Below are 27,863 nucleotides of genomic sequence, written 5' to 3'. Positions count from 1 at the left end.
GCTGATGTTACATGTCTTTTCCTATCAGTTTAACAGCGTTGACAATGAGCCATAATTGCTTGGAGGAACAGAAGTAACATGTCCCTGAAATGCCCTATAATAAACAAAGGGATAACTTTGAAGCACCTGAGTGACCGGCTCTTCCCTGGGAACCTACAGCAAAGCCCTGCACCAAGGGCTGCAGGCAAGTGCTGACCACAGGGTGGTTTGCCCTCATTTCCACTGCTTATTAGCCATATGACTTGAGGCTGTGGCTTAATTGTGATGGGAATTAGTTCAACACCCATGTGGAGGCTTCCAGGATCCTTTTGAGGATCAAGCTAGGTAATTGATGGCAACATTATCTGCAAACCAAAAAGTGTCCCACAGATATCAGAGAGAAAGATTCACAGGCTTCCCAAGATCTCATGATATCAAATCTGATGATTAATATGAACATTATTTGGAAACTGAAATCATATTGTAAATATCACAGATTAACCTTAATATGGGATCTCATTATCAGTATAATAAGCTTAACCACGGTTGGATGGGGGCAGTACTGGCAAGGTAACTCACACACCTGAGAACCAGGTGTAAACATCACGGGCTTCCTCACGGAACCTGTATGTTCATGCGTGCTGGCTGTCCCTTCCTGCTCCTCCTGCCTCCTCTTAATCAGATGTCCATCCAGACTGTGTCCCTGTCTCCCTCATCCAACCTTTGTCTTCGGGAGGAGCTGCCCCCTCCGAGAAGTCCCAATGGCCGACATGCACCTGTCCCTACCCCGGCCTGTCACTGTCCAGGGCGCCCAGGAGTCCTGAGCAGGCCGGGTCAGATGACAATCAGTCTCCCTGTTTGGAAATACTGGATGGAAAGCATGTCATCTGCTTCAGGACACTGGGATTTGGGAAGAAGCTGGGTGCCCGCATGACCTGTCCCCAGAGGATAAAGTCAAGTTGCAAAGGAGACAGTGGAAACACAAAGAAACACAGCTGGCAGTCCAGGCTGGCCCGGCAGCAGGCTGTCTCTCTCCCTCAGCCACATGACCGACAAATATCCCCAGGGTGAGGCTGTCTGAGCTGGTCGCGTACTTTCTGATACTTAAACCCTAAAGCATCCTAACTCCAGCCAGATCTCCAGGTAGGAATAGTATTGTTCTCATGCCTGGGAGGAAACACAGATCAGAGAGATGGGGTAACCTGCCCAGAGCCACAGAGGGGCAGAGGTGAGACACCCAGCAAGGTGTGTGACCCCAGCCTGCACACTCACAGCTGAGGCCAGGGGGTGGGGTTTCAGGGTGGTGGATCACTCTGGGGGGGAGTCATTTAACCCATAACCAACCCAGAGGGCTATTTTCCAAACGTGGAACATACTAGGGTGTATTTACCCAAACTGCACTCCCTTCATTGTGAACAGATTCTGGACAATTCAAACGCTGTTAGGGATCACAGAACAGACCTGGGGGCATCACTGTAAGCCTGCCCCACCATCATCATCAATCCATTCCTTGGAGCCAAAAAGTGAATTCTGCACAGGCTCTCCGAAAGGTCCCCTGCCTGCTCACCCTCTACCACATCACTAAGCATTATCACCGGCCAAACATTCTCCGTGCTCTCAGCCAGGGTGAGTGGGATGTCACACACCCATCCTTCCCTGCCAGACAAGGCGGGCAGAAGACATGGCAGGCATCTTGACTGGGGCGACAACAGAGCACCGACCAGCGGTGGGTTTGCTTGCGATCGCGGCGGCGTTTTCCCCAGCCGGTGACAGAAACCACCTGGACGTCTCTTTGGCCGATGCTCATTCCGTCCTCTTGTCCCTGTTACTGCACCACCAGGAGTCACTCCACACGACTGCTCCCAGATTACAATTAATATAGCCAAGAGAGACCTCCTCCCCTGGCCTGATCCCTGGTTAGCTGTCCCTCTGACCGCAGTCCTGTCTGTGGGAATGACCCACCACCACGCTGGGCTTTACATGCTCCGCTCTCTGCTTGCCTGAGTTCCCATGTACACATCTCTCTTTGTGGCAAGCTACACAAACACTCCCATTGCGGCTGCATCCAGCACATGCGCAGAAGGACTAAAGGATGCACCCGTTCTTACCAGGCATGATGATCTCCGGGAAGCCTGTCTTCCGAGCCACCGCTGTGGTCCTGTCCACCAAATGAGGAAACTCTTTTCTAATCTGATGGATATCTCCAGGAAGTAATTTCAACGTTACCCACAAACCTAGGAAAGCAACAGATGCGTGAGTCATGTTATATCTCGTACATATTCATATCTTGTACGTTTTTAGAAGTCTTCACGAAATCTATTTCAATGAATCAGCAGTTTTTAATTCACCAGGCAATGTCTTAAGAGAAAGTAGCGGTGGATGAGAAAAAGGAGAGTTTCCAGGGAAGAGCAGCTTGGCACGGGGGAGGTACCAGCATCTGACCACCTGGGACACGAATCCCGCATTGGCACACCCTAAGGACATGGCAGCACTTACGTGCTGCCCTCGCCCAGGCCTGATGACTCTTCAGAGTTGATAATATGTTGAAGATAAATCAGAAGGTAGCATTTTGCTGGGAGGGGATTGAGAAGGCTATCATTTCCCATGCTCCCAAGAAGGATGATAGCAGAGGAGGATTTGGGAGGTACACAGGCAGTTTCATGAACCCACAAAAATACCCAGTCCTCTTGGGCTCTCGAGAAGGGAAACCACGGAGACCACGGAGCACCGGGCGGTGGGCACCAGTGGATCACCCACACGGCTGGGTGGCGCAGTCAGGGCGGCCCCGTCCCTGCTTCACGATGTCACAGCGAAGGGGGACTCACGCCACCCAACCCCCTTCTCCAAGGGGGAAACAGGGACTTCCAAGGCCTAGAAACAAGATGCACGGATCCCCAGGAGAGAGCACGGTGACCCTGTGAGCCCTGCCTGCCCGCCCCTCCTCCCTCTGCAAAGCTAATGCACTTTGTATAAAATACTTCTGGAGCAGCGATCAAACAATAAAAGGGGAGAAAGCCAACACTTAATGAAGTCAAAGGCAGGAGGCAAAGCAGTGGCTCTGTCAGCTGTCTTCAACGACATGCCGTGCTGGCAGGGGTGGAGGGGTCACTCTCAGGAGGCAGGTCAGGGTCTCCCCATCCTTGAGCCCTTGGGGGCCTGGCCTGCTTACTCAGCTCTGCGGGACACCCCCCTCCCACATCCCCCCACCCATCAGAAGATAACATCAGTACCAGTTTGCTCAACTCACTGATAAACCGGTAAGTAGGTAACATCGCTTGTTATAATTTAAACACAGAGATTAATTTTTCCTGTTTATGCTAGGCTTAAAACACTTCCTCAGGGGAGGAAATGAGGCCAATTTTCAAAGGAAAAGTGCATTTCAGGTTGACTTTTGCTTAATCAGAGTAGCTAAACACAAGGGAATTAGCATATGCTGTATTTCAAACAGGGGCCGATCCCTAGGTTGGGAAAATAAACTGCATGAGGGTACAGCAACCCACTCCGGTGTCCCTGCCTGGAGAATCCCATGGGCAGAGGAGCCTGGCAGGCTACAGTCCATGGGGTCACAGAGGTGGACACATATGAAGCAACTTAGCAGGCATGCATGCACGCATTTCAAACAACAGGAGCAGATGGATGGACGCACGTGAGGATTTAACGTCCAGATAAAATCCCAGGACCTCTGGGTCCAGGCTTCAGAATAACTTGGGCTAAATATAAGAGATGTTGTCTACTGTGAAAAGGAAAGAGGTAGATGCAAACCTAAACTAGGCCAAAGCCTGGAAGCCAGCACAAAAGGGACAGGTCATGTTTCTCCAAGTCCCTCCCATGGCTCCATGAACTTGACTGTGACTTGAGGGGTCACCACTGATGGGAATCGGAGCTCCGCTGGGCAAAACCCCAGAGACCCTGCAGCTTGCTCTGTGCTGCATTTACTGGGCCCTGCCCAGCTCTCCCTGGAAAGCACTGAAATAGGCCTAAGAGTGGGCCCTAGAAAAAGGTCACTCCCTCACGTCTGTTTCAAGGCCAACGAGCTAGTGACATGGCCCAAGGTCATTCTGGTTCAGAAAGCCACAACGGTCCGCTTGAAAGCAGTCAATGCCCTTGTCACTTAGCTCTTACCATGACCTGAAACCACCTCTCCTCCCCGAGAAGTTCAAGGAATCGGGGCCTGGCCTCAGCCCATCTCCGTGACACAGATTTTGGCCACAGTAACAAGGAGACGGACAGAGGCGGGGCTTGGGTCCTCTTTTTCAGCAAGTTCCGGCTGGCCTGCCAGCAGTCTCCACTTTTCCCAGGTGACCCTGTAATAAAACTGGATCAAAACTCTGATGACACTGCAAGAGAAGCCAGAGGCCTGGGGACCCCGCCCCAGAGTGACTCCAATCAAACAGCTTTAATTGGGTCTCCCCGTGGTTTTCAATTAAAGTGCAAATTGGGAGGGCTGGTAATTGATGAGAAGACGGGTCCTGGGTCAGCTGAAAATTGCTCCGTCTACAGAGGCCATGGTTCAATAACGTTTGGGGCTGAGGTTTTGGTTTTGTTGTTTTCCGGGGGGGAGGGGCGGTTCAAACCAAAAGACAGTCCGGCAGAGGGACAGGAGCAGCTAATTCCTGCAGAACGTTCTTCAGACTTGAGTCACACTCTCCCTCAGGGCAATGGGAAAAGAATCAAGATAATTGTTTCTTAAAAATCGAGTGACGTAAGGTAACCAGACAATGAAACAGGTCCGTTCACCTGAGCCCCACTGAGTCCATGGCAAGCCTGCATCTAATCAAGGACTAACAAGCGGATTGTCCCACCAGTCTCAGGCCTGGGAGACTCTGAAGGTGACTTCCCCTCCGGCTGGAGGCAGGGCCTCAGCAAACACTTGTTTTCCAGCAGCCCTCCCGGCCAGGCGAGTGCCAACTGTCATCAGCCCAAGGTGATTGATTCATAGCCTCTGCCAACAGAAGGTCAGCCCCTGGGAAACTTGTCAGCGTGGGATTAAAAACGATGACTGCACGCCAGGTGCGCGAGGGAGGATAACTCCCCTCAGTTACAAACCTGAAGGGGAACTGGCCTGCAAAACGGAACCGCTTTCTCAGGGGTGTGGAGTGGGGAAGCCCCACAAGACAACATGGCAGGGCTTAGCTCACAACACGAGTGAGAAAAAGCAGCGAGAAGGACTGCGCGCACGGGGAGGTGGGCTGCGTTGAATGTCTGTGTGTCTCTAAGCAGCAAGGTGAAATCACAGGCAGGGGATGGCTATTTCATTCTCTGCTGAAGTCACTCAAGTGTTCTGAATAGCAGAGACGGCTGGAGAAGTCTAAGGAAGACAGACAAAGGAGTTGCTTCCTGGCCCATCGACTCTGGGCTCTTTGCAAGCGTTTAATCCTAGTATCCCAGTCAGCGTTCTCTCATCCAGGAGCTTGGTTCTCAGTAGTGCTTACAAAGATGACCAGTGAGGAGAGCCTCACAGGCTGTACGTACATCCGGGACAATGGGCAAACACCATTACCCTACACCACCAGCGTTATCAGCGTCAGCGGCATGACCATCAGTATCTTTGTAATCATTACTGCCATCTTTGTTATCATCATCACCATCACCAATATCACTGTTATCACCATTACCATCATCAGTATTATCAGTATCATTGTTATCATCATGACCGTCATCAGCATTATCATCACTGCCGTTACCATGATCACTGTTACCATCACCATCACCGTTTCCACCACCACCATTATTATCACACACGATCATCACCATCATCACCAACGTCATGATCATCATCAAACTAAAATTCAAACCACACAGGACATTCCCAGGCTCATGCACACGGACACTTAAAGGAACGAAACCATAGGATACGTACCCTGGCCCTTGTGGTTGACTTCTTTGGCAGCAATGACTTTGTTTATAACAGTCTGAAGGAAGTCATTCTCCCCTGCCACCCTGGGTGAAAAACGGGATGACATGTTCAGCGGCTTGTGTCGGATGGCGTCGTCCAACGCGAGCCTGGAGGGCACGGGACGACCAAGACCACAGGAGACAAGGGGCACGGGGACCCAGAGGTGACGGGAACAAGGGAACACGAGAGAGCATCACCACCGAGCGTGAGAGAGAGTCGGCACGAGGCAACGCACGACAAAGGACAGGATAGGTGACAAGAGAGACAGGGAAGAGCATCGATCAGGAAATGCTGAACCACACGAGAGAAGTAAAGCAAACAAGCCCGACTCTACCCCAGGGATAAAGGTGCACCAGAGCTACACTCCATGCCTGTCAGACAGTTTACAAAGAAGGGAACTGATCTGAAAGCAACACGACTGAACAGCATTTAATCCCAAGGCATGTTTATGAACATGTCTTCTATTTCAGTAATTCCTGGCCAGAGCATAGGTCGAGCGGTGGGTGCTTTGGAGGGAAAAGCAAAATCAAAATGAAAAAAAAAAAAAAAAGATCCCTCGGACCCAATTGCTTGGGAAGCTTAAGTACAGACTCTGCTCCATCAGACTATGTACTCCACATAGCCTAAAATAATTAAATGTGAAAACAATGGAATAATCTTCAGAGAACACAACAGCCATGTCTGAGCAGTTAAAAACTGTGACACAATTATGGATATAAATCATCAGTGTTCAGGGGACTCATGAATCAGGAGCTTTCTGCAGAAAGTGTACCAGGACTGAGGAAATAAATACAAACAGGCGACATGGGCAAAGAGAAATACCATGTAGCACAGCCAAGCGCAACATGCAGTGAGCAAGGAGATAAGTGTGTGATGTTTAAAATGATCTCCAAAAACAAGGACAAGTGTTATTTATCCCGTGAGCCCACATGACTCAAGGGAGCTGAGGGCTGTTTTCATTTACTTCCCCAAGTTCAAAAAGACAGAGAAAGAGAGAGAGAGAAATGTACACTATGATTCCTCCCCTAGAACTTACCCTGTGATATAATAAATCAGTTTTAATGGAGCAAAAAATGGGTTTCATTAGCATGGCATTTCCCAAAGAACTACTTCCCCTGCTTATTTTGCTATTAAAATCATGTTTCTGTTTTGTCTCTAACACTGAACATATGAATCTGGATATCAGTCTTCCTTTAATGGAGCAAGAAGTCACAAACTACAATGTGAGTTGAACATGTGATTTTTTTACAAGTGGACATTTCACTACAGGACAGAAAAAGATGGCAGCAACCTGCCATCTCCAGGTCATAACATGTCCCAGTGAAATTTAGATTAGTGAGTCTAAAACTAATAACCCTCTCACTTTTCAAACCATAACTCAAAAAAACTTTTTTCTTTGACTTTTCCCAGAAGACAGTAGTAGGCAACAGGTAACTTTAACGCAGTGGTTCATTTGGACATGAAGAAACTCTGATGTCTAGTATCTAAACAGCATTCTAAACAGCACTGGGCTGCACTTTTTTTCTTATGGGCAACTCATTATCATTTCATACTCGTGTGCTTTATTGATTACCATGATATCGGCTCATATTCCAAGATGACGTTCCTCTTGTTTACTAAACAAACTTCCAGATTTTGTAGAACCGAGCTCCCTCTGTAACTCTCATCACTGGCTGTGATTCCACAGTATTAATATCACCACCCAACAGAACGTTCCATGATGAGAGGAACGTTCTCCATCGGCACTGACTGATCTGGCAGCCACTAGCCACTTATGGTCCTGAAGGCTTTAGATGGGACCACTGTGATGGAGGCAGGAAATATCTGATTTCAGTTAATTTTCATGAACTCAAACCGTTACACGTAGCTAGAGGTTACAGTGTTGCACAGAAGAATCGCTCTAAAGCAATGAAGCCACAACAAACCACTGCCTCCAGCTGTGGGGTGAAATACACAAATGTGAACCCCAATTTAGAGCACATTCATGCTTTTCTGTTATCCTAACTTCCTACTGAGCCAGGCCTGGGGATGCTGTCTGAACAGATCAGCTGCCTGCAAAGGAACCACTCTGTTCCACCTGGAACACGAGCTTCTCCAGCCTGGGACTAAGAGCGTGGTCCGTCCTGCAAAGACAGGATGCAAAGGGAAAGCACCCCCTGCCTCCTGCCCTCCCACCCCCCGCCCCAGAACAGGATTCATCCCACCACCCACCAGCATCACGGGCCTCAAAACTCCCTTGGTTAGCACCTGAAAACAATCAAAACTGCCTAAAATAAAATTTCTCTCAAGCCCGGAATCAAGTAGAAACCAGAAATGAGGAGAAAAGACAAGAACGCAGGGCACTATGACAGGTGACTCTAACTCGATTTATCATTTGCTCCTCTAAGGTTTCACACCGCCAGGAGGAAGCCGCCTCTTGCAATTAACCTAAACCGCTCTAATTCCTCCTCCTCTCTCCCCACCACTGTGTGAGGCGGAGAAGTGCCCTTGAAGGGGCTACAAACCATTACCCAAGTGCCCTCTCTGGCTTTAATCTCCAGGGAAATAACACCAATTCTTTCAACCTTTTCCACGGAAACTGCCTTCAAATCAGAGAGTCAATTTAATGAAGCTCCCCGGAGTGCTTTCCAAGCTCGCCACACCTCTTGACAGACTTCAGGTCAGAACTAGACAAACCCTAAACATAGCAAGCACAGGCAGCGTCCACTTGAAGCAACCCAGGGACAGAAAAATCACAAGGATTATTTCTCGCTTTACAAAAGAATTCAGTCTTATTTTGTTTGGTTTTTTTTATTTGGAAGACAGCAACTTATCATGATGAATTTGAAGTACTGTATTTTGAAAATGTGAATACTTTAAGTTCATCCATGGTGTAAGGAGATGTTCAAGTCCAGAGAGGAACTCTAACTCTGCATGTCCTACGTGATAAGCCAAGTCAGGGATCACACGTAAAACCTTGTACTTCAAGACCATAAACTTTGACCCAGGTTTCTTATGGCTACAAAAACGCCCTACACTAAGTGACTAAGATGTCTCGTTATTATAAAATAATCAATTGCTATTCATGCTGAATTTATAAACTGAACTATAAAGATAACTATTACAAACACACATTTTCCATATTCTATGGGGTTAATTAAGCACTTGGATTGTCTCATACTTACGGCTGAAATGGAATGAAATGTTGTTTGTCTTCATCATCTACTTTTCCATTTATTATATCCGTTACATCCATCACTGGAGACAAGAAAAAAAGAGAGACGGCTGTGCTTAAAGGCTGCCATTACAGAAAACAAACGAAAGAACTTCAGAATGTCTTCTGACCAACAAGAAGCATGAACTGACCCGTGGAATTTTTTTCTATATTCAAGTTTAAAGCATTTCCATGTTTGAAAGACCAATTAAGTTACCTGAAAAATACCTGCCCAAATAGGGATGGGGCTTAAACAGCAAAGCTCCATTTAACAAATTCCTCTATTAACCAATAGGCACCAGTTAAGCTTCTTTGCTCCAACAGGACTTTGTGAGATGAGGAAATACTCTATTTTTGTTTACTTATTGATTTCTTTATTTTCGGCTGTGCTGGGTCGTCAGTGATGCCTGCAGGCTTCGCTAGCTGCAGTGAGCAGAGGCTCCTCTCTAGTTGCGGTGCTCAGGCTTGTCACTGCATTGGCTTCCTTTATGGCAGAGCGTGGGCTCCAGAGTGGGGCCTCAGCACCTGCGGTCATGGGCTTAGCTGCTCCGCAGCATGTGGGATCTTCCCAGACCAGGGGTCAAACCCTGCATTGGCAGGCGGATTCTTAACTACTGGACCACCAGGAAAGTCCAAAATGAAATGTTCTATCGCAAGCAGCACGTGAGATATGGCAAGTGTGATGGAGGGACTGAATTGTTACTTTGATTTCATTCATTTCTGCCAAAAGAGCCACCTGGGGCAGGGTGACCACACCAGGCAGCACTGATCCGCAGCCGCATGGCAGTCGCCCGGCCCCCGAGTAAGGAAGCAGTAATAACGTGGCGACAGTTAGCTGCCTCGTGCTGGCGTCTGTGGACAATGTTTCAAGAAACACTTGGCATCTAATCCTCACGCTTACCTCCTCTACGGTGGAGGAGACTAGGCTCAAAGACCTAAATGAATTCGCCCAAAATCTAGTGGCTAGAACATCTCCCATGCCCCAGCTCAGACCAACACAGTGAGGAACCCAACAAACAGCCCAGGGTGCTGGACACAAGCTGTCTCTGCTCAGCCTCCTTACCTGACTGCAGGTAAGTGAGCAACAAGTCCCGGGTATTTCCTTTTGCACAATCCCTTCCCTAATGACATACGACCAAATACTAAATATGAACAATTTCTATCTCTACCACCCCAAAACAGGAAAAGGGATCTGTAGGGGGAACAGAAGCATCCCATCTAATGTTAAGATGCTCCTATGCAAAAGACCACATCTTGACCGCCAGTTCCGAACCACCACACACAGCGATTGTTTTAGCCCACGTCCCATCAGTCTTTTGGCCTCTGCAGCAGCAGCTCAGACAGCCAGCTCTAGATGGGTCATAACAAGTGAGTCTGTACCCAGGAGACCATCTCCCACAGCCCAGTCCGCAATGAGCCACCTTCCTGCATACACAGACCTCTCTCTATCATGGGGCTCATCCCACCAGCTGACTATAAGGCCCCCTGATGGTCCAGCTTTCTTGTCAAAGCTCCCTAGTCTCTAGCTTGGACACGTCTAGGGGCCCAGCAACTACTGGCAAGAAGGCAGCATGTGAGCAAGAAACACACCCTTGGTCTGAGCACCGGTAACTTGAAAGCAGCCTCCGTTCTGCTACTTTCTAGGAGTGGCAGTCCCTTTGGGGCTCCCCCAGCCCAGAACTCAGCAGAGAAAGCATTGAAATCGCCCGTCACCATGTCCTTCCCTCACTGGTCTTGCTGTGGTGAGGACTTTGAGCATTCAAAGGTTCCTGCTGTCAAAGGAAGAAGTAAAGGACTTGGGGGCATCACCCCCAATCTGGGAGCCCAAGTATTTCTATTTTCAGGTATTAGGGTCCGTCGTAAGGAAGCCAGGCGTCCAGCCATATGTAGTTACCATGGGCATGTGACGGAGGAGGACCTGAACACCCCCGAAATACGACATCATAGGATGCAGGGGCAGAAGGAAGGGGACGTCGGGATGCTGCTGATGGAGGAGGGACAGCAAAGGCAGGAAGCCAGGCAGGCACCATGAGAAATGATGAGAAGCACAAGGCTGAGGCAAAGGGCCGGGTCGGCTCAGAGTGACGCCTCCCCACAGCCTGCTCAGAGCAACCTGGCACTGAGCGTCCAGGTGGCCAAGATGCACAGCAGCTGTTTGCAGGGGCTCATCCTCTGCCAACAGTCAGAAGAGACACAAAGATCCAAGTTCAAGGACAGGCACGGGGTACCTAGGCAAGAATATGTTTTAACACCTCCCTGTGTATATGAGCGTCTAAGTGTGATGAGAAATACACTTAAGGCTGAGAATCACTGTCTTAAAATATGTACCCCTTATGCCCCAAATGTACCATGACCACATTGCCTGATGACATTTACCCCCTCCCTCTCAGAGTGGAGATACGAGTAGGAAGTTAGGAAGTACACAAGCAGAATGCTCAGGTCCTTACGTAGCATCTACAGAAACACACCAGCCCACAGCTAAGGAGAGCCAACCCTCTGGGCTGAACGCAGAAGGTAAGAGATCACTTGCCCCCTCCCTACCTCATCCCCATTGGGCACTTTTGCTCTGAACCTAAAACGGCTCTAAAAAAATCTGTTTAAAAGGGGCTATGCACGCGTGCTCAGTCGCTTCAGTCCTGTCCGACTCGTTGCGACCCTACAGGCTGTAGCCCACCAGGCTCCTCAGTCCATGGAACTGTCCAGGCAAGAATGCTGGAATGGGTTGCCAGGCCCTCCTCCAGGGGATCTTCCCAACCCAGGGATTGAACCCAAGTCTCCTGGTCCCCTGCATTGCAGGTGGATTCTTTACTGCTGAGCCACTGGGGAAGCCCTTAAAAGAGGCCAAAACAAAACTCAACATAATGATGAAAGCCCGGAGCTTCCTGGTAATGCAGGTAAAGAACCCCTCCATTGCCGCTGAAACAAGAAATCCAGCGATGCATCAGAAAGGAAGAGTTTTTCTCACGTATGTATATAAACCCCAAGAATCACAAAAAAGGATGAGAACTAGAAGGCTGTGCAGTGAAGGGCGGCCATCTAATCGTGAGGGAACATTGTTTCCCAAATTGTGAAAAATGAGAGTGACACCAAAAGAGGTCAGCTAACGAGGACGTCCCGGGGACACTTTCCTGTCCTTCCACAGGGACGGCTCGTTTCTCCCTTTTCCTGCACCGTCACCAAAAATAAAACAGAGCTCATGTCCGCAGAGAAAAAAAGCCCCTGTGTGAAGAAAGCTCTGTCCTCTCTGAGCTTTCATCTTCTGCCTCTTCATCACTTAGACCATTCTGTACGGACTCATTCCTAAATCAATCCATCACCAAGTCAGAAACACCGCAACCCTCCTTGGCTGGCTTCCCTCCAGGATGAGGGTGTGGGAATGTGGGTCAGGGTCTCCGCCAGGAAACGGGCTCCACTGTCATAGCAAAGACGGGATTTGCGCCTGAGGCTGGTGGACAAAGCCCCCGAGCCACATGTCGACATGAACCCACACAGAGAAGAACAGATGTTCCCTCTCTCCAGCGGACAAGCTTGTACACCAAGTGGCCCACGGTCCAGTATTCAACAGCAGCTCGTATTCAGGGTGGAGGTGCTGATCTCCAAAGTCTTCAGGAAGAGGAAGGAAATGGATTACCGGCCACCCCGAAAGGCCGTCGCAGGCCTGACGTCAGCTTCCTCGTGTTGTTGTCCCTCAGCTCCATGCGACCCACGCGGACGATCTGACACACAAAACTGATTTTCTCCCTTTTCAGGTCTTTGCTTCCCAGGTCCTGGAAATATTAATTTCCGTAAATTATTGTGGAGAAGCATTACTCAAGGCAGGTTCAATTGCAACAGACAGTAGAGAGATAGATTGCCACTCTTCACGCCAACCAGTTTTTACTATTTTAATAAGTGATTCACAAGACAAAGAGGAGCTGAATTACACAAGTCAATTAGCATTAAATGAATTTAAGATCCATGTTCAAGAGACATACTCAACACCACGGAGTACATCTTTGTCATGGGGCCTCGAAGGGTGACTACAGACCCAGAAGGTTTCTGGGCAGCTACGTTATTACAGGAAATTAACAAGGAGTCCCGGCATCCCAAGGACCCACGCTCCAGGGCGGTGAGAAGTCAGACAGGGCTCATTAAAAACAGTCATGAGAATGGTGAGCAATTCAAATGAACATCTTTGGATACACTCACCGTGAAAACAGCTCGCAAATTGTGTAACCTGTCTATGTCTTTAGGCAATCCTGAACTTGACCAGCGGACAAGGTAGTTCTCACTTGGGAAAAAAGGAAATAAAAGCAAATTAATTTTCCAAACAGATCAGGGAACCAAATGTGCATCCTCAGTGGATTGTCATTAGTATCACAGAGGTCCATTATGCAGACAACGGTAAGGGTTCAGAAACATCAACCACATCAGACAGAGCAGCTCTGCCATTGACATACAAGTACTCTCCATACAGCATCTTACTCAAGGTCTGCCCGTACAAAATCCCTGAGGTTTTCAGTTTGGATGTCCAGGATTACAACTGCAAAGGACCTATCTGCAAATGGCATTTCATAGTTTTTATTATATTTTTAACAATGTTTTAAATTCAATTTACAGTGTTGTGTCACTTTCAGGTGTAAAGCACAGCCATTCAGTTACACATATATGCTCTTTTTCAGATTCTCTTCCATCATAAGTTATTATAAGACACTGAATAAGGTTCCCTGTGCTATACAGTAGGTCCTTGTTGACTTTATACAGAGTAGTGTGTACATGTTAAAAATTTTTTTATTAAAAGCATACTCGTTCATTTGGAATGACTACAGTCTCAAATTCACTATTTATTCATTTATAGTACAAAGTAAAATTTCATGATGATTTCCGAGCCTGCCATAAGCCAAACATGACCTAAAAATATATATTAAATCCTATGACAGGAAGAAATAGTCTTTGTCGGAAGTGGCAATGAAATTTGTTCTGTTTTCTGCCATATACTAAGTTCTTATTTTTCAATAATGTGAGTGAAGATTCTGGAGCTTTATACCCAGACACACACACACACGTTTACTACACAGACAGTCCAAACCATACTTTTTCCATCTGGACAAAGAGAAAGTTACACCAAGGAACAAAGACAAGAACTAGGAAAGACAGCACATGAGACGATGAGAAATGACAGACTGGATTTACAATATTTTATTCAACACGTATTCACTGACAGCCTTTATGCAGCAGGCACCGACCTAGACACTGTTTCCCATCCAATCACCTTGGAGAAAAAACAACAGGTCAAAGGTCCAGAAATGACACTCACAGAGAACCAAAGCTCAAAAAGGCAACATCAAGATCAGAGCAATACTGGAGCGAGGGAGGGGGCCATAAACAAAGCACCCCATAAAGACAACGCAGGAAGCGTGACTTCAGTCTTAGTCATGCAGTTGCCAGGTTTTGAAAACATTACCAGACTCCAACTGTTCAATCGAATATCCACGTCCTTGCCGGAAAGCTGATCCTGGCCCAGACCCCAGCTGCTTGGGGGAAGTCTGGCCAGCTGATCACCCCAAGGACTCCCCGCGAGAGCGAGACTTTGGGGTGATTCTGAGGCCATGTTCCCAGCAGTGACCAAAGAGGAAAGACAGGGGCTCCTCACTGACCTGATAAACTTGGACTCCACAGGGTCGTACAGAGACATGAGCACCTCGGCATCTTCTCCTATTTTACAGACCACGTTCTTGAGGTTGACAAACAAGGCCAGGGAAGGGGTGGCGGCAAACTTGGCTTGTCTGTTAATGTCTATGTTCTGCTTCTGAGACTGTCAGTGGAAATAAAATAAGAAACAGAAAGGTGACATGAGCCACACCCGTGGCTAACTCTTACTCTGTTCATCCCTACAGAACAGAAAACCATGCGAACCCAGTCACACAGCAAAGCCCTTCATACAGAACAGAAAACCACGCAAACCCAGTCACACAGCAAAGCCCTTCATGCAGCTTCTTCCTTGATGTTGTCAACACGACCACGAGCCGAGCTGAAAAGAATATGCCCGGGGCGATGATCCCAGCACCGTGAGAAGTTATACTGAGTATTTACTTCCGATACAAAACGTTTAGGGGCCCAATCATCCATCAGAATGGAGATTACACGTGCAGTTGCTTATTCGATTTTTGATTCTCCCATCAGGTCAAACCCTCTGAGGACATCTCTGTGTTATTCATCATTATGGCCTCAGGACCTGGCACACTGTAGGCGTTCAGCAGTTGCTGAATGAATGGATGGCTCAATCACCCAACTGAGTTCTGAGTATAGACTGCATACAAGTTACCATTCACGGCCATGGGAAATGAAAAAGATCAGTAAGACGCATGTTCCCTGCCCTCATCACACTTAGACACATCCCTTTCCTACTCCTATCAAAGAGGAAACGCAGAATGGAGTACTGTTGCCCATGAGTTAAGACCACAAAGTCAGTGTCATTAAACCCTCAAGGGATGAAAAGCCTTCAGGTCATCCACAGCAGGTTTAGACGCTGGGCTCCATTCCATCCATCAGTGTCTGAAATACATGCTGCAGCTGGGCCTTTTCACGGTGTAGCTAATGCAATCGTCATGTTTTACTGGTGACGTTTCACTAATGTTGTCAACTGTTACTGAGAAAACGTACCCTGGGTGTAAATGGCATAGTACAGAGAGCTGAACTTACTTTTTCTTCTTGCAATCTTTCCTCCACTTGTTTGGAAGCTACTTCATGAGCTCTGAAAAGACTAATTGTGCTAGTTAGTTCTGGATCCAGAATGTTCCCATCCTCATCTCTCACCACCAAGTCCAAATCGAGGATTCTAGAACAAGAAGAATTCAGAACTTCACCAACAAACTTCAGTCCTAGCAACTGAGCAAGATGAAATCAAAAGTCAGGGTCACTCTCACAGTATCAGAAAACATAGTTCTGTGAGGTCACTGTCATTTAACTTTCTTTGTACGCCCTTGGAATTAAAAAAAAAAAAAATTACTCAAATCTTACTTCCATTGCTGTAGTGACTTTTACTTACAGATCTAGAAAGCCCAAATGAAATGTATGTCGCTAATTACTACATGAACAGTATGGACAGTTAAGCGCACACACGCTATGCACATACTGCGGGGGGGGGGGTGCATGTAAATTTGTGGGTATGTATACACAGCCCCATGCACACCCCTATGCCCAAATATATATACAGTTGGAGGTTGGGGAGAGGTGGGAGGAGGAAAGCTGGAACAGAGGCATACTCACCACTCTCTCTGGCAGGTTCCATGGGACTACTTTCCTTCTACCTAGAATCACAGATCTAATCCCTTAATTAGCCTATCAGAAGATTTTCAATAAAGACGTTCTACTGTTTCAACGTGGAACATATGGAAGTCATCCACAGAAATGTTAAGAAAGTTTCTGGCCAGATGGCTAAATGTAGTAGCCAACTTAAAACGCAGGCAGCATCTGGCTAATAAATCTGTCCATCCTATATCTGGAAGTGTTTTTTGGCAACAGTCTCTCCGTTTCCCGTTAGGTGGTTTTTACCAGGATTTTATTTAAAGACTAAACAAAGGCGACTATATAAAGTAAGAAACCAAGAGTTTTACTAACAGTGGTGTGTTCTGGTTTTCTTTTAATAAGATACAAGGATCTTCACCACAGACGCCTGTTACTTTGCCTTTGGGACTTTTCTTCTTATTAAAAGGCTGTTGTTCAGTCACTAAGTCGTGTCTGACTCTTTGTGACCACGTGGACTGCAGTACGCCAGGCTTCCCTGTCCTTCCCTTTCTCCCAGAGCTTGCTCAAACTCATGTCCATTGACTCAGTGATGCCATCCAACCATCTCATCCTCTGTTGCTCCCTTCTCCTCCTGCCCTCAATCTTTCCCAGCATCAGGGTCTTTTCCAATGAGTCGGCTCTTTACATCAGGGGGTCAAAGTACTGGAGCTTCCGCATCAGTCCTTCCAGTAAACATTTAGGGTTGATTTCCTTTAGGATAGACTGGTTTGATCTCCTTGCTGTCCAGGGGACTCAAGAGCCTTCTCAAGAGCCACAGTTCAAAGGCATCAACTATTCAGTGCACAGTCTTCTCTATGGTCCAACTCTCGGCAGCAAATTTTTTTTATTTTTTTAACCATAAGACATAAGAAAACATCTTTTGAAATAAAGATAAATTAAGTCAGAGAATGTCTTTTTAACAGTTACAAGTCGAAGAGTTGACAGACTGACTTTGCAAAAAAGCCTCCACTTAGACGAACTAATCTCCTACTTGTCTCCTGTGAAGGTCACACACCTTAAGCTCTGTGTGAATGAGTCTGATAACACATCAGGCAGGTTTAGGTTTGTGAGCTGTGCTGGACTGCACTATATGAGTTCCTTGGACAAAAATCTGTCTTGTTAAGGACCGCATTTCCTATCCAAGCAGTAAATCACGTTTGGAAATACTTCCTTTCCTTAAGTAGATTATTCCATGACATAATGTATTTTGGTAGCTTCCCACAGCCAAATTAAGCAGGTGGTTTCTGGACGTAAGTTCAAAACATGATACTCCAGCAGAAAATAAAATCAAAGCTCCAGAAGTTTAGTTTTCAAGCAGGTGGTCTTGAAATGAGTTTCACTGCAACAACATCTAATATCCTATACCCAGCAGTCTCTAGGTTTCTGGGGGGGGAACCTTCTCCTGTAGTTAATCCAAACACTACATCTTACTGATAATGTAGCTTTTAGAAACTTTTCACACTTGAAAGTCTGAATTACCAGAAAGCAGAATTGTTATAATTCCGATTATACAACATGCTTCTTTAGTTTTTCCAGGGCTTCCTTGGGTTGAATGGCTCAGGGCGAAGCTGTACTATTCTCTGAGCTTTATATCCTAACATGTAAAATGAGGGGGTTGGACTGAACCACTAGCTTCCCAATCTGCCGGCCTTCACGATCCAAGTCTATTTTTACAGACAGGGATTTCCAGTCAGCATTCCAGACGTGAGAAATCAGGATCTTAAGGAGTGGGGCCCAGCATTCTGTATTTTGAAAGTTTTCCAAGTGCCTCTGATATAGACCAGCATCTGGGAACCTTGTGACCACATACTTTTTAAGGCTTCTTGCAGCTCTGGCATTAGACGAATAGTTATCCAGTAGGAAAGGGCGTAGCCTCCCTCTGATTACAGAAGCTGGAAGGCGGGGGATGACCGTGCTGGGGGGATGACCGTGCTGCAGGCAAAAGTGCCAACACCAGAGCACGCACCTCGATGGGTGGGTGAGCAACCACGGCTGAAGGCATTCGAGCAGAGCTGGGCGGTGCCCTGCTGTAAGAGGGAACTTCTGCATGAGACCTGCTCCTGTAGAACAGTTATATGATCTTTATATCAGAAGTACAAATTTAGGGGGCTGGATTTCTTTTTCCCAAAAGGTCTCACAAAACCACTAAGCCAAAGCACTGGTGCAGAAAATCTTACACACAGAGAAAAATCACCTTCCCGATAAAACATGCTCGGCTGTTCAGACAGCAGTGATGTTCTCAGAGTGACATGGTAAGATGCCAGTGACCTGGACACAGCATAAACGTGTGTGCCACCTCAGATGGGAGGCTCCTTATAAACTCAGCTTGTGTCTCCTCCAAGGTCTTCTTCTGGAGTTCTACATGATTTTATTACCAGTTTTCATTCAAATCCATTGGGGAGTGAGACCATTCTGCTTTTGTGTCTTGGCCAGGCATCACCTGACCCTGAAAGTCTTGTGAGAAGACATGGCGAGGAACAAACTCGACCGGACACAGGATGGCAGAGAAAAGAAAAAGAGACTTGCTGGCTTTATTTTTGTTTGCCAGATCCCTACACTGGTAACAAATTTCCAGGTGCCCTTTGAGGTCTCCTCCAACTTGCAGAACGTCGATTCCACAGAAAGAGACCTGATGCCTGCTACTACACAAAGTACCCTCATATCTAGACTCAGGGTTGAATGCTGTCAGCAAAAAGGAAAAGTTCCTGTCGGGGGAATTGTTGTGATAAGGACAGGTTACCCCATCTTCTTGAAGAGAGTATGTTTTAACAATGACTCAGAAAACTCCAGATCCGATAGAAAACACCTCATGCTTTTAAGAAAAAAAACTGTGCCATTATATTGACATTAGAAATTTTGTTGGTCGTAAGATAGGATTTTAGTCTCCTAAACGCTTAATGGTGATACCATTATATTGGTTAACATAAGCATGAAATCATCTTTTGAACAAACAAACCTGTTTCCATAATCAATTTTGGCAGTGACCTTCTTCTTCAATTCCTTGAGCTCATCCTGCGGCAGAGTTCCAGAAAGAATCTGCGACCGCCACTCGATAAGGTCGTAGATCATGTGTCGAACGCTCCGGAACATCTCCCTGTTATCTTGCTAGATGAGGGGGGGAAACCAACTGTTAAGTTCTTGACTTAAAAGAGCATTGTAGTTGCTGTTTATGTCGGATTAATGGTGTTTTCAGCTTGGAACTGAACACATTAGATGGAATTAGGCTCCTATCACACGTGAAAAGATTAAAAGGATTAAAAACCACGGACGATCTTCCATATTCAGGCCAGCGCTCCGGAGTATGTAGCCCTACACCCAAAGCGGACCCAGGGCAGGATCTGCACTTGGGGATCCCAACCAGCCCGTGAACTTCCAGTCTCTGGACCAGGAAGGGGCAACCCTTGAAGCTCCCTGAGGAAGTGCCCGGTCTACAGGTCTTGCCTAAGGAATCTTCAGAATGGCCTTTGCCCCGATGATTCTCAGCACTGAGAAACCCAACCCAGGGGCCCCGGCTGTCAGCTGACTACACGAGGACCTAGCCCGAGGCTATGGTGCATTCCGAATGTGCAGAGAGGCTTCTGCAAGAGGCACTATCTGGATCTACAAGCTCTTGGTGCATGTATAGCAAAAGGGAAATACACATGAGATTCAAACTTCACACCTACTTCTCACTTTCTACATATTTCGAGGGATTTGATGGTACCAAGAAAAGCAAGTTCTGCAACAGCATGAGAACAACTCATCAAGAAAATGAAGGATTAACCAAAGGAAAACAAACCCAGTGGTTCTTTCCAAGAATAGAAATCTAGGTGAAATCCAACTATTTAGATTTATAAATAGTTTTAGATTTATAAAACTAAATCTATAAATAGATTTAGGTTTATCTAAATCTGAAATTTAGATAAAATTCTAAATGTCAGGGTGCCAAAAAAAAATGTAACTGTGGTCATTGCTACCTTTTAAAATAATGTCTTCTCTGCATAGCTGAACTTCACACCTCCGCTCTTTATAGCATTTGACCTTCTTCTTAGGAATTTCTAGGATCCCCTCCACTCACTCAGCCTATCACGCCCTAACAGATTATTTTCTATCCTATAAGTTCTCCTTGTTAGTATCCTCCTAACCCTAAATTCCTGTTTATGTATTTATTTATTGGCCATGCCTTGTAATATCTTAGTTCCCTGACCAGGGATTGAACTTGGGGCCTAGCAGTGAAAGCACCAAATCCTAACCACTGAACCACCAAGGAAATTCAATAATCTTGACTTCTTAAATGAAAACTAATAATCAAAATTAATGGTTTATTATAAAATTATGTTTGTTTCCCTCATTAATTCTCCTTGTCTATTTTCATAAAGCATTACCAAATAACTAAAATCCTTAATATTTTCTTAATCTTGTCTATTGCCACAGAGCAGAGGGAAACAGAACATATAAAAATATTATAAGCAACAACAATACATGTGCATATATATAATAAGCATATCTCTTTGGCTTTGCACAAACCTAACAGTGTAAATCCCTAACAGGCAAAGGTAGATTTTTTTTAAAAAAAGGAAACCAGGTGATGGTTAGAAGTGTCTATTATGGAGCTGTATGGCTAAAACCGTGTCCACTAACATATTAGTCAGCATCAGCTCCTGTTTGTTTTGCCATATTTTTGTCTAAAAATTGTTAACATGAAATATCAACTCCAAAATTGCTCAGATTTATACAAAATATTCATGGTTAACTTTACGCCTCTAGGTTTTTGAGAACATTTGATGAACAATTACTGCAACTGCTTATTACTGTGTATTTATAGGAAACCACTGTATAATCAAAAGCAATGAGGCTGCCCAGAGAGCAGCTGTGGGACTGAGAAGTCTTCTATGTTCCCCAGAAACTGATGCACGGCCTTCCCTCCAGCGTCCAAGCTTTGCGCTGACAATATTAGCAGATGAGAAATCAAACCCTTAAGAGGAATACAGACCTAACAAAAGGTAATCTTCTGCAAATATGAATTTATGTGCAAAGAAAATGCCCCCAGGGATACACAATGGAAGGTGTCAGGGCCCCAACCTTGCCGCATTAATAAGGCTTCTTCCACAATCCGGAAAACTGGGTATCTCACACGAAGCCAGAATGGAAACCATGTCCCTGCCTCTAAACAGACTCGCTGAGACCTGGAAGACTATGTCACTTTCCTCAAATGGTAAGAGGCACCATCTCCAGGCAAACAGTGGCAGAGAGCCCTCACCCTCTACCGCATCCATGAAGAGGCACCTGCAACAGTTTAAAAGCAGATTTTCATGTTCATGATCGACATATAAACTCAGGGAACTCCAGCTCCGGCGGCCTCGGTCAGTGTTCCAGCCTAAAAGCAGCCCAGTTCCCTTTTCAGTACAGGGAAAGGTGAAACCCACGGTCCCTTCCTCGACGGCCACTTCACTGCCATCAGCATGGCCGCACCTGGCACAAAGCTGGTGGAAGGGCTGCGGCCCCGAGGGCGGCCAGACTATAGGGCAAGGCTGCCGAGCGTGACTCGCTCCCATAAGTTCTGCTTCTGAGGGTACCAGAAAAAGCAAAAGTAATCCTTTGGCTCAGCAGGGTTCAAAAAGACCTATTCTCTATTGCTAAGCTCTGATTCAAAATCCCATCTTCAAACCTAGAGTCTATTATGCAGAGTGAAGTAAGTTAGAAAGACAAATATCGTATGTTAATGCCTGCATATGGAATCTAGGGGCTTCCCAGGTGGGGCTAGTGGTTAAAGAATCTGCCTGCTGATTCTGGAGACTTAAGAGATGCGGGATTGATCCCTGGGTTGGGAAGATCCCCAGAAGGAGGGCATGGCAACCCACTGCAGTATTCTTGCCTGGAGAATCCCACGGACAGAGGAGCCTGGCGGACTATAGTCCACGGGGTTACATAGACCCAGACACTGAAGCGACTTAGCACGCATGGACTCTAGAAAGACGGAACTGATGAATCTATCTGCAGGGCAGCGAGGGAGACACAGATACAGAAAACAGAAATGTGGACACAGGAGAGGAGAAGGAAGGGGAAGGGGAGGGGGGAAGAATTAAGAGAACAGCACAGAAACATACACACTACCACACGTAAAATAGATAACCAGTGGGAATGTGTTGTGGGACGCAAGCTCAACTCAGTGCTGTGACAACCCACAGGGGAAGGATGGGGTGAGAGGTGGGAGGGGGCGCTTCAGGAAGGAGCGCACATATGTTACACCTGTGGTGATTCATGCTGATGTATGGCAGAGGCCAACAAAATATAACGCAATTATCCGCCCATTAAAAGAAACACCCACAAAAGCCCCATCTTCTCACCACATAGAGCTGCCTCCAGATGGTAGACCATTCTCGCAGGGTCGTGGTGACCTCCTGTATGAGCGGGAGGTCGCCTGGGATGACCGTTTCATGTTGCCTGGGAGGAGAGGAAAGGGCAGAGACGGCAACAGCTTCATTAAACAGAAGGGCACCTTGTCAACTTCACACGCAGGTCATAGCACGGAGAGAAAACATGCAAATAAGACTGAGCCCACGTAGGTCTCCATACGTCTCTAAGAACGACAAGTAATTTCTATACAGAGCCCGAGAACGTCTACCTCACACGTCAAGGTAAGATGAAAGAGGCAAATAATATCCCATCAGGACGTCAAGGTCTGAGAAGTGGAAAGTGTATTCATAATATGTGTACCCATCTATTTTATAGATGTCATAAATTACCACCAATCTGTGTGGCATTAAAACACAGGCTTGGGATAAGATGATTTTTTTTTACATTTTCATCCTGCCTAAAACTCACTCTGTGATAATACACGAAGCAGTTATCCTTGGCGAAATACGGGCGAGGTTACAGCTTTCCAGTGTCCACAGGCGCCCTGATCACCAATTTTGATTATCCTCTTTCCCTTGTCTCTCCACCCCAGAGAGTTAACCCTTGCCTTATTCTTGACTCCTGATCTATTTGTCCATTGCTTTTTATTCAGCAAACTGCTGTTTTCCAGTTACTTGCTCTGGGTCAGGCATTGCACTAAGCAGAACTCCTAATATTTGGGACTGAGTCAGAGACCGAATTTGGTGGCTTGTGAAGTAAGACCATCTGGGCCCAGAGGCCCTGAATAGACAAGGCTCCCACACAACATGCAGTGTCCAGGGGGCACTGAGATAGGTCCCCACGGCCCGGGCAGGATCCTGACTGTAGCTCGCAATGGAGATTCAGGGCTGCAAGGACTCAGTGATTGGGGTTGAGGGGCAGGGGGTTCTCCAAAGAAGAAACACAGGAATTCCTGAGAGAGGGCCACTCCCTCTGGAGAGGTCTGACCACGTGCACCAGCGGGAGCAGCAGGGACCAGGAAGGGGTACGTGGGAGACCACCCCTCACAGGAGTGCTTTTAAGAATAAGCCTTTGATGGGACATCCTCAGCGTCTCTCACAGGACATGACTGTTTCCCAGTAAGGATGCTGATGAAAGTGTGATTCACTTCGCTCTGTGATGTCATCCTTACAAAGCTGCTCCACTCACAGTGCGAGGACATTCAGCAGTGGCTGGGCTGCCTTCATCTCACAGAGCTTGAGTTCCGTGCGAAGCCCACTGGGCTCTTCCTGCTGGCCAGCAGGGACCTGGAGCTCAATGAGACCTCAGTTTCCCACATGGAGAGGACCTCCCTTACCCACTGCGTCCTGACCTCCGCTCTAGAGCCTTCTTACCTTCCTTCCTTAATTGGTCTGATCCGTCTCTTGGACTAAGTGCCAACTGGTTCTCAGTCTTAACCCAGTGTCTGCCTGTCCACCTGTCTGGCGGGGTGTGACTCTATCTATCGAGAATCAACAGTCTCTTGCACCCTTTTCTATCACTCTTCCTAATTACATTTTACATACACTCATCTGTATACCTCAACGTGCATTTACAAAAATTATCCCTATACAGCCCAGCATCCATGCTGATCCTGATACAAAGTGATGTAAAATACATGAAGAAAATATTTTATTCAACGTTGTTCACAGTAGGGTGAAAAGTTTCAAAACTTTCCTCGTTTTACTTCCCTCTGAAATTTCACCTACAAAACAATTTCTCAGTAGAAAAAAGGACCCTCTTACAGGTCATCACATTGATGCCTCTAAATTATTTCCCTCGTTTTAATGATGCACCATGGAACCTCAGAGCCCGACCCAGTCCTTCTCATATGTTCAAAGTACACTGCTTGGGAAAGCAATTTTGCAATCAGCCGCAGAGATGCCATTATGCAGTAATCATATGATTAGTAATTTTATCATTTACATATTTAATGGAGTGCGAAGATGTAGCAGAGACAAAAAGGAAAACATTTTACTGTTCCTTCTCCAAGTTCACACCTGGCTATTCATTTGCCATTCCTGCCTAACGGGTTCCTGTTCTACAAATGTCCTCTTAATGATCTTATACATCAGTTTTATGACCTCTAAGAAACATACATCACAATCAGGCAAGACGTAAATTCACACACGCCCCAACCGAACAACTGTTGCTTCACTCCCCACTGAATTTGTATCACAGCCTGCAAAGTCTTCCAGAAAAATAGATTCAGGGTTGGGGGGCTGTGCAGCCTTTGCTAGATGGGCTGGCTCACAAAGGAAGAAGCAGGAAGCTTTCCAAATCCACATGGCATTCTAGGCAGTTGGCTGTGGTTCCAGTGCTGACTGAAGACTCCCTAAAGGCTCAAAGTCATGTTGTAGACAGCTCCAGATCAGAAGTCCTCCCCCGCTAAACTCCTGTCACCCTGGATCAAAGGCACCCACTGTTCAACCCCAACGTCGCCCTGCAAAAAGCAGCAAGGTCAAATGCAATCACTGCACAACTTCATTTAAACATCAAGACCAGACTCACCCTTTTCCTTCAACTATGGCTTCTTTAAGATGGATGTACGAAGCAGGAAATATACCCTTTGGGAGGAAAAGAGACAAGAGGTTGTAGCATTGATATGAATACTAACTGTCACTCAAACAGCTGTCCCCCCAAAAAAGGTGGAGGTGAGGATGACTGGATCACTATGAAATCCATAAGCCTTTATGCTAAGTCACAGCATGGCACAGAAAACAAAGTGTGAAAGACGGCAACTGAATTCACTTGTGTTTCAAAGAGGCTGCAGAAGTCTTAGAAGAAAACAGATGCACACTCTGCTCGCAAAGGGAAAGTCCCATGGGACCTTCCAGTGTCTTCTCCGTAGGTCACACCTCGTGTTGACTGTGGACACAGGCAGATCAAAAGTCAACCGATGCCTAAAAACAACTTCTGATGATGGCCTCTGACAGCTCTTCCTTTCGAAATACTAAAATTGTCATCAGAAAGTGAGTTTACACGGTCGATCATCACATTCGCGCTGACTACTTACCTGACCCACGGAGACTCTCTCATCCATCTCCTAACAGAGGAGCCAGCCAATAAAATACAGCAATAAGGTACATTTCACCCACCCTGCCCGGCTCCGGCAGGGGGACATCAGTTTATCTGCAGATGGTGCTCAGCAACCCCCACGTGAACAGCACACAAGGCCCGACAGACAATTCTGAGGGGATGGCTCCTCAGGAGGACTGTCAGTCCTGGGCACTGTACGTGAAGGGCCAGGAGCTTCCCCAAGAGTTCTGGGCCTGCTTCCTGAGCAAGCACAAGTCCCCTCCTGGAAGGAAGTAGAGGTGAGCACCTGGAGGGCAAGAGCGGGGCACTGGGCGTGGGGGTCTCGGGCAGCGCAGGGGTCTCGGGTGGCGCAGGGGTCTCAGACAGCACAAGGCAGACAAGGTGCAGCTTCCTGAGATGCCACACACGCAGCAGAAAGTCAATCAGCAGGAACAGTCACCTGCTGTGAAAACAGGAGCTTCTGACTGGGTTTCCCAGGCTTCTGACCCCAAAGAATCAACACAGGAGATCCAGAAACCACGCAACTCATCCTGCTTGGAATGGAAGCGGGCACCACTGGTCCCTGCTCCTCCTGTCTACCAAGAAAGTGGCCGCACTTCATGTAAAAAAGAATTATCACAGAGAGGGAAGGAGTCAGACAGAAAGATGGAGGCTGGGCAACACAGAGGACCAGGCGGACCTGCTGCGGGGACACCTCCAGCCACCAGGACGGATCCCGGGTGCACATTTAAGGTCAGCAGGTGAGCACTGGTTGGTAGGTGGGATACATAAAGCAATGAGTCTCGGCCATGCCCACGTCCACAGGTAGAGACACCTCTCAGTTTCAGTGAAGCTGCTCTCGACAACCATGGGGTCACAGAAGGGACAACGGAAAAATGAGGCTGGACACACCTGGAGGCTTGAAATGAGCAGCTTCTTCAGCTACGGTGATCAGGACTGGCCAGATCTAGAGCTCATTTGTGAATACCGGTAAGAGGATACTTCCAGAACACAGGGTCAGGTGCCTGGGAGCCAGTCAAGTCCCTTCTCTGCCACTGTGGGAACTGGGTGGGCCAACGCAAAATCACAGCATCTCTAAGGTGTCAGTTTCAACTGTTAATGAAGGTTTTAGATGGAACGATAAACACACCCCTACCCAGCTTTGTGAGCTACAAAGTCAGGTCTCTCCAGTGCAGGGCAGGAAGGACGAGGGCTCACGGAGGCACTGGGGAACCAGGAGACACCCCTAGTTGGGGAACTTGGTGAAAGTGAAAGTGAAGTCGCTCAGTCGTGACCGACTCTTTGCAACCCCATCGATTGTAGCCTATCAGGCTCCTCCGTCCATGAAATTTTCCAGGCAAGAATACTGGAGTGGGTTGCCATTTCCTTCTCCAGGGGATCTTCCCGACCCAGGGATTGAAATGGGGTCTCCCGCATAGTAGGCAAACGCTTTTACCATCTGAGCCACCAGGGAAGAGGTACCTGACACCAAATACCAAGCAAGCATCAAAAGTGAACCACTTCCCTGGGACATACCTGACCTGTGAAGTTGCAACTTTGTCATGGGTGGACGGGGAGTCCATGAGCCTAAGGTCGTTAATAAAGTTCTCAATTGTGGCTTTCTCAGATGAAACTGAGGTTTTCATCTGCAGGAAAACATTCTTCTTATTTTTTCTTAATTAAAGTATAGTTGATTTACAATGCTGTGCTTATTTCTGCTACACAGCAAAGTGACTCAGTTATATATTGTTCTTCATCTTCTTTTCCATTATGATTTATCACAGGATATTGAATACAGTTCCCCATGCTATATAGTAGGGCCTTGTAGCTTATCCACCCTAAGGGATTAGTTCGCATCTGCTAATCCCAAATTATGGAAGAGACAATCAGAGTGAAAACAGAACTTTCTCTGGAGAGAGCTATTCCTCCAGCCACCAGGTTGGCATAGCCCTCATTCAGACCTCAAGACGCCAGGTCATTGGATATGAGAGACTCACAGTCCAGTCTGAGCTCAGCAGCATCAGGATGGAGGTCCTGGCTCCAATCTGCAGAGCTGGCTCAGCAGGTTACCCAATTAGCATCTCTCACATCAGGACAGACTGCCCGAGAGCTCAACCTGGACACCTCTGAAGTGACTGCTACCACAGGATGGACACC

General features: G+C 47.0%; 1 protein-coding gene across 2 annotated transcripts in view; it reads right to left on the bottom strand.

Moving 5' to 3' along the window:
• DOCK1 (dedicator of cytokinesis 1) overlaps positions 1-27,863 on the bottom strand; it is a 560,513-nt gene that overhangs the window by 467,785 nt on the left and 64,865 nt on the right. Inside the window, exons 4-13 of one of the 2 annotated variants that reach the window (XM_061403980.1) lie at positions 25,200-25,255; positions 22,661-22,757; positions 19,291-19,439; positions 15,750-15,885; positions 14,705-14,862; positions 13,257-13,338; positions 12,700-12,835; positions 9,040-9,112; positions 5,840-5,982; positions 2,088-2,213 (exon numbers count right to left, since the gene is read on the bottom strand). In XM_061403980.1, coding sequence (XP_061259964.1) covers positions 2,088-2,213; positions 5,840-5,982; positions 9,040-9,112; positions 12,700-12,835; positions 13,257-13,338; positions 14,705-14,862; positions 15,750-15,885; positions 19,291-19,439; positions 22,661-22,757; positions 25,200-25,255 — 1,156 coding nt within the window. The remainder of the gene's footprint in view (positions 1-2,087; positions 2,214-5,839; positions 5,983-9,039; positions 9,113-12,699; positions 12,836-13,256; positions 13,339-14,704; positions 14,863-15,749; positions 15,886-19,290; positions 19,440-22,660; positions 22,758-25,199; positions 25,256-27,863) is intronic. The other variant, XM_061403979.1, reaches the window with a different exon arrangement.

This window comes from Bos javanicus, chromosome 26 (genome assembly GCF_032452875.1).
Source record: "Bos javanicus breed banteng chromosome 26, ARS-OSU_banteng_1.0, whole genome shotgun sequence".
NCBI classification, from domain to species: domain Eukaryota; kingdom Metazoa; phylum Chordata; class Mammalia; order Artiodactyla; family Bovidae; genus Bos; species Bos javanicus.
Note: the sequence above shows the minus strand (reverse complement) of the source record. Positions and strands in the feature narration are given on the sequence as shown.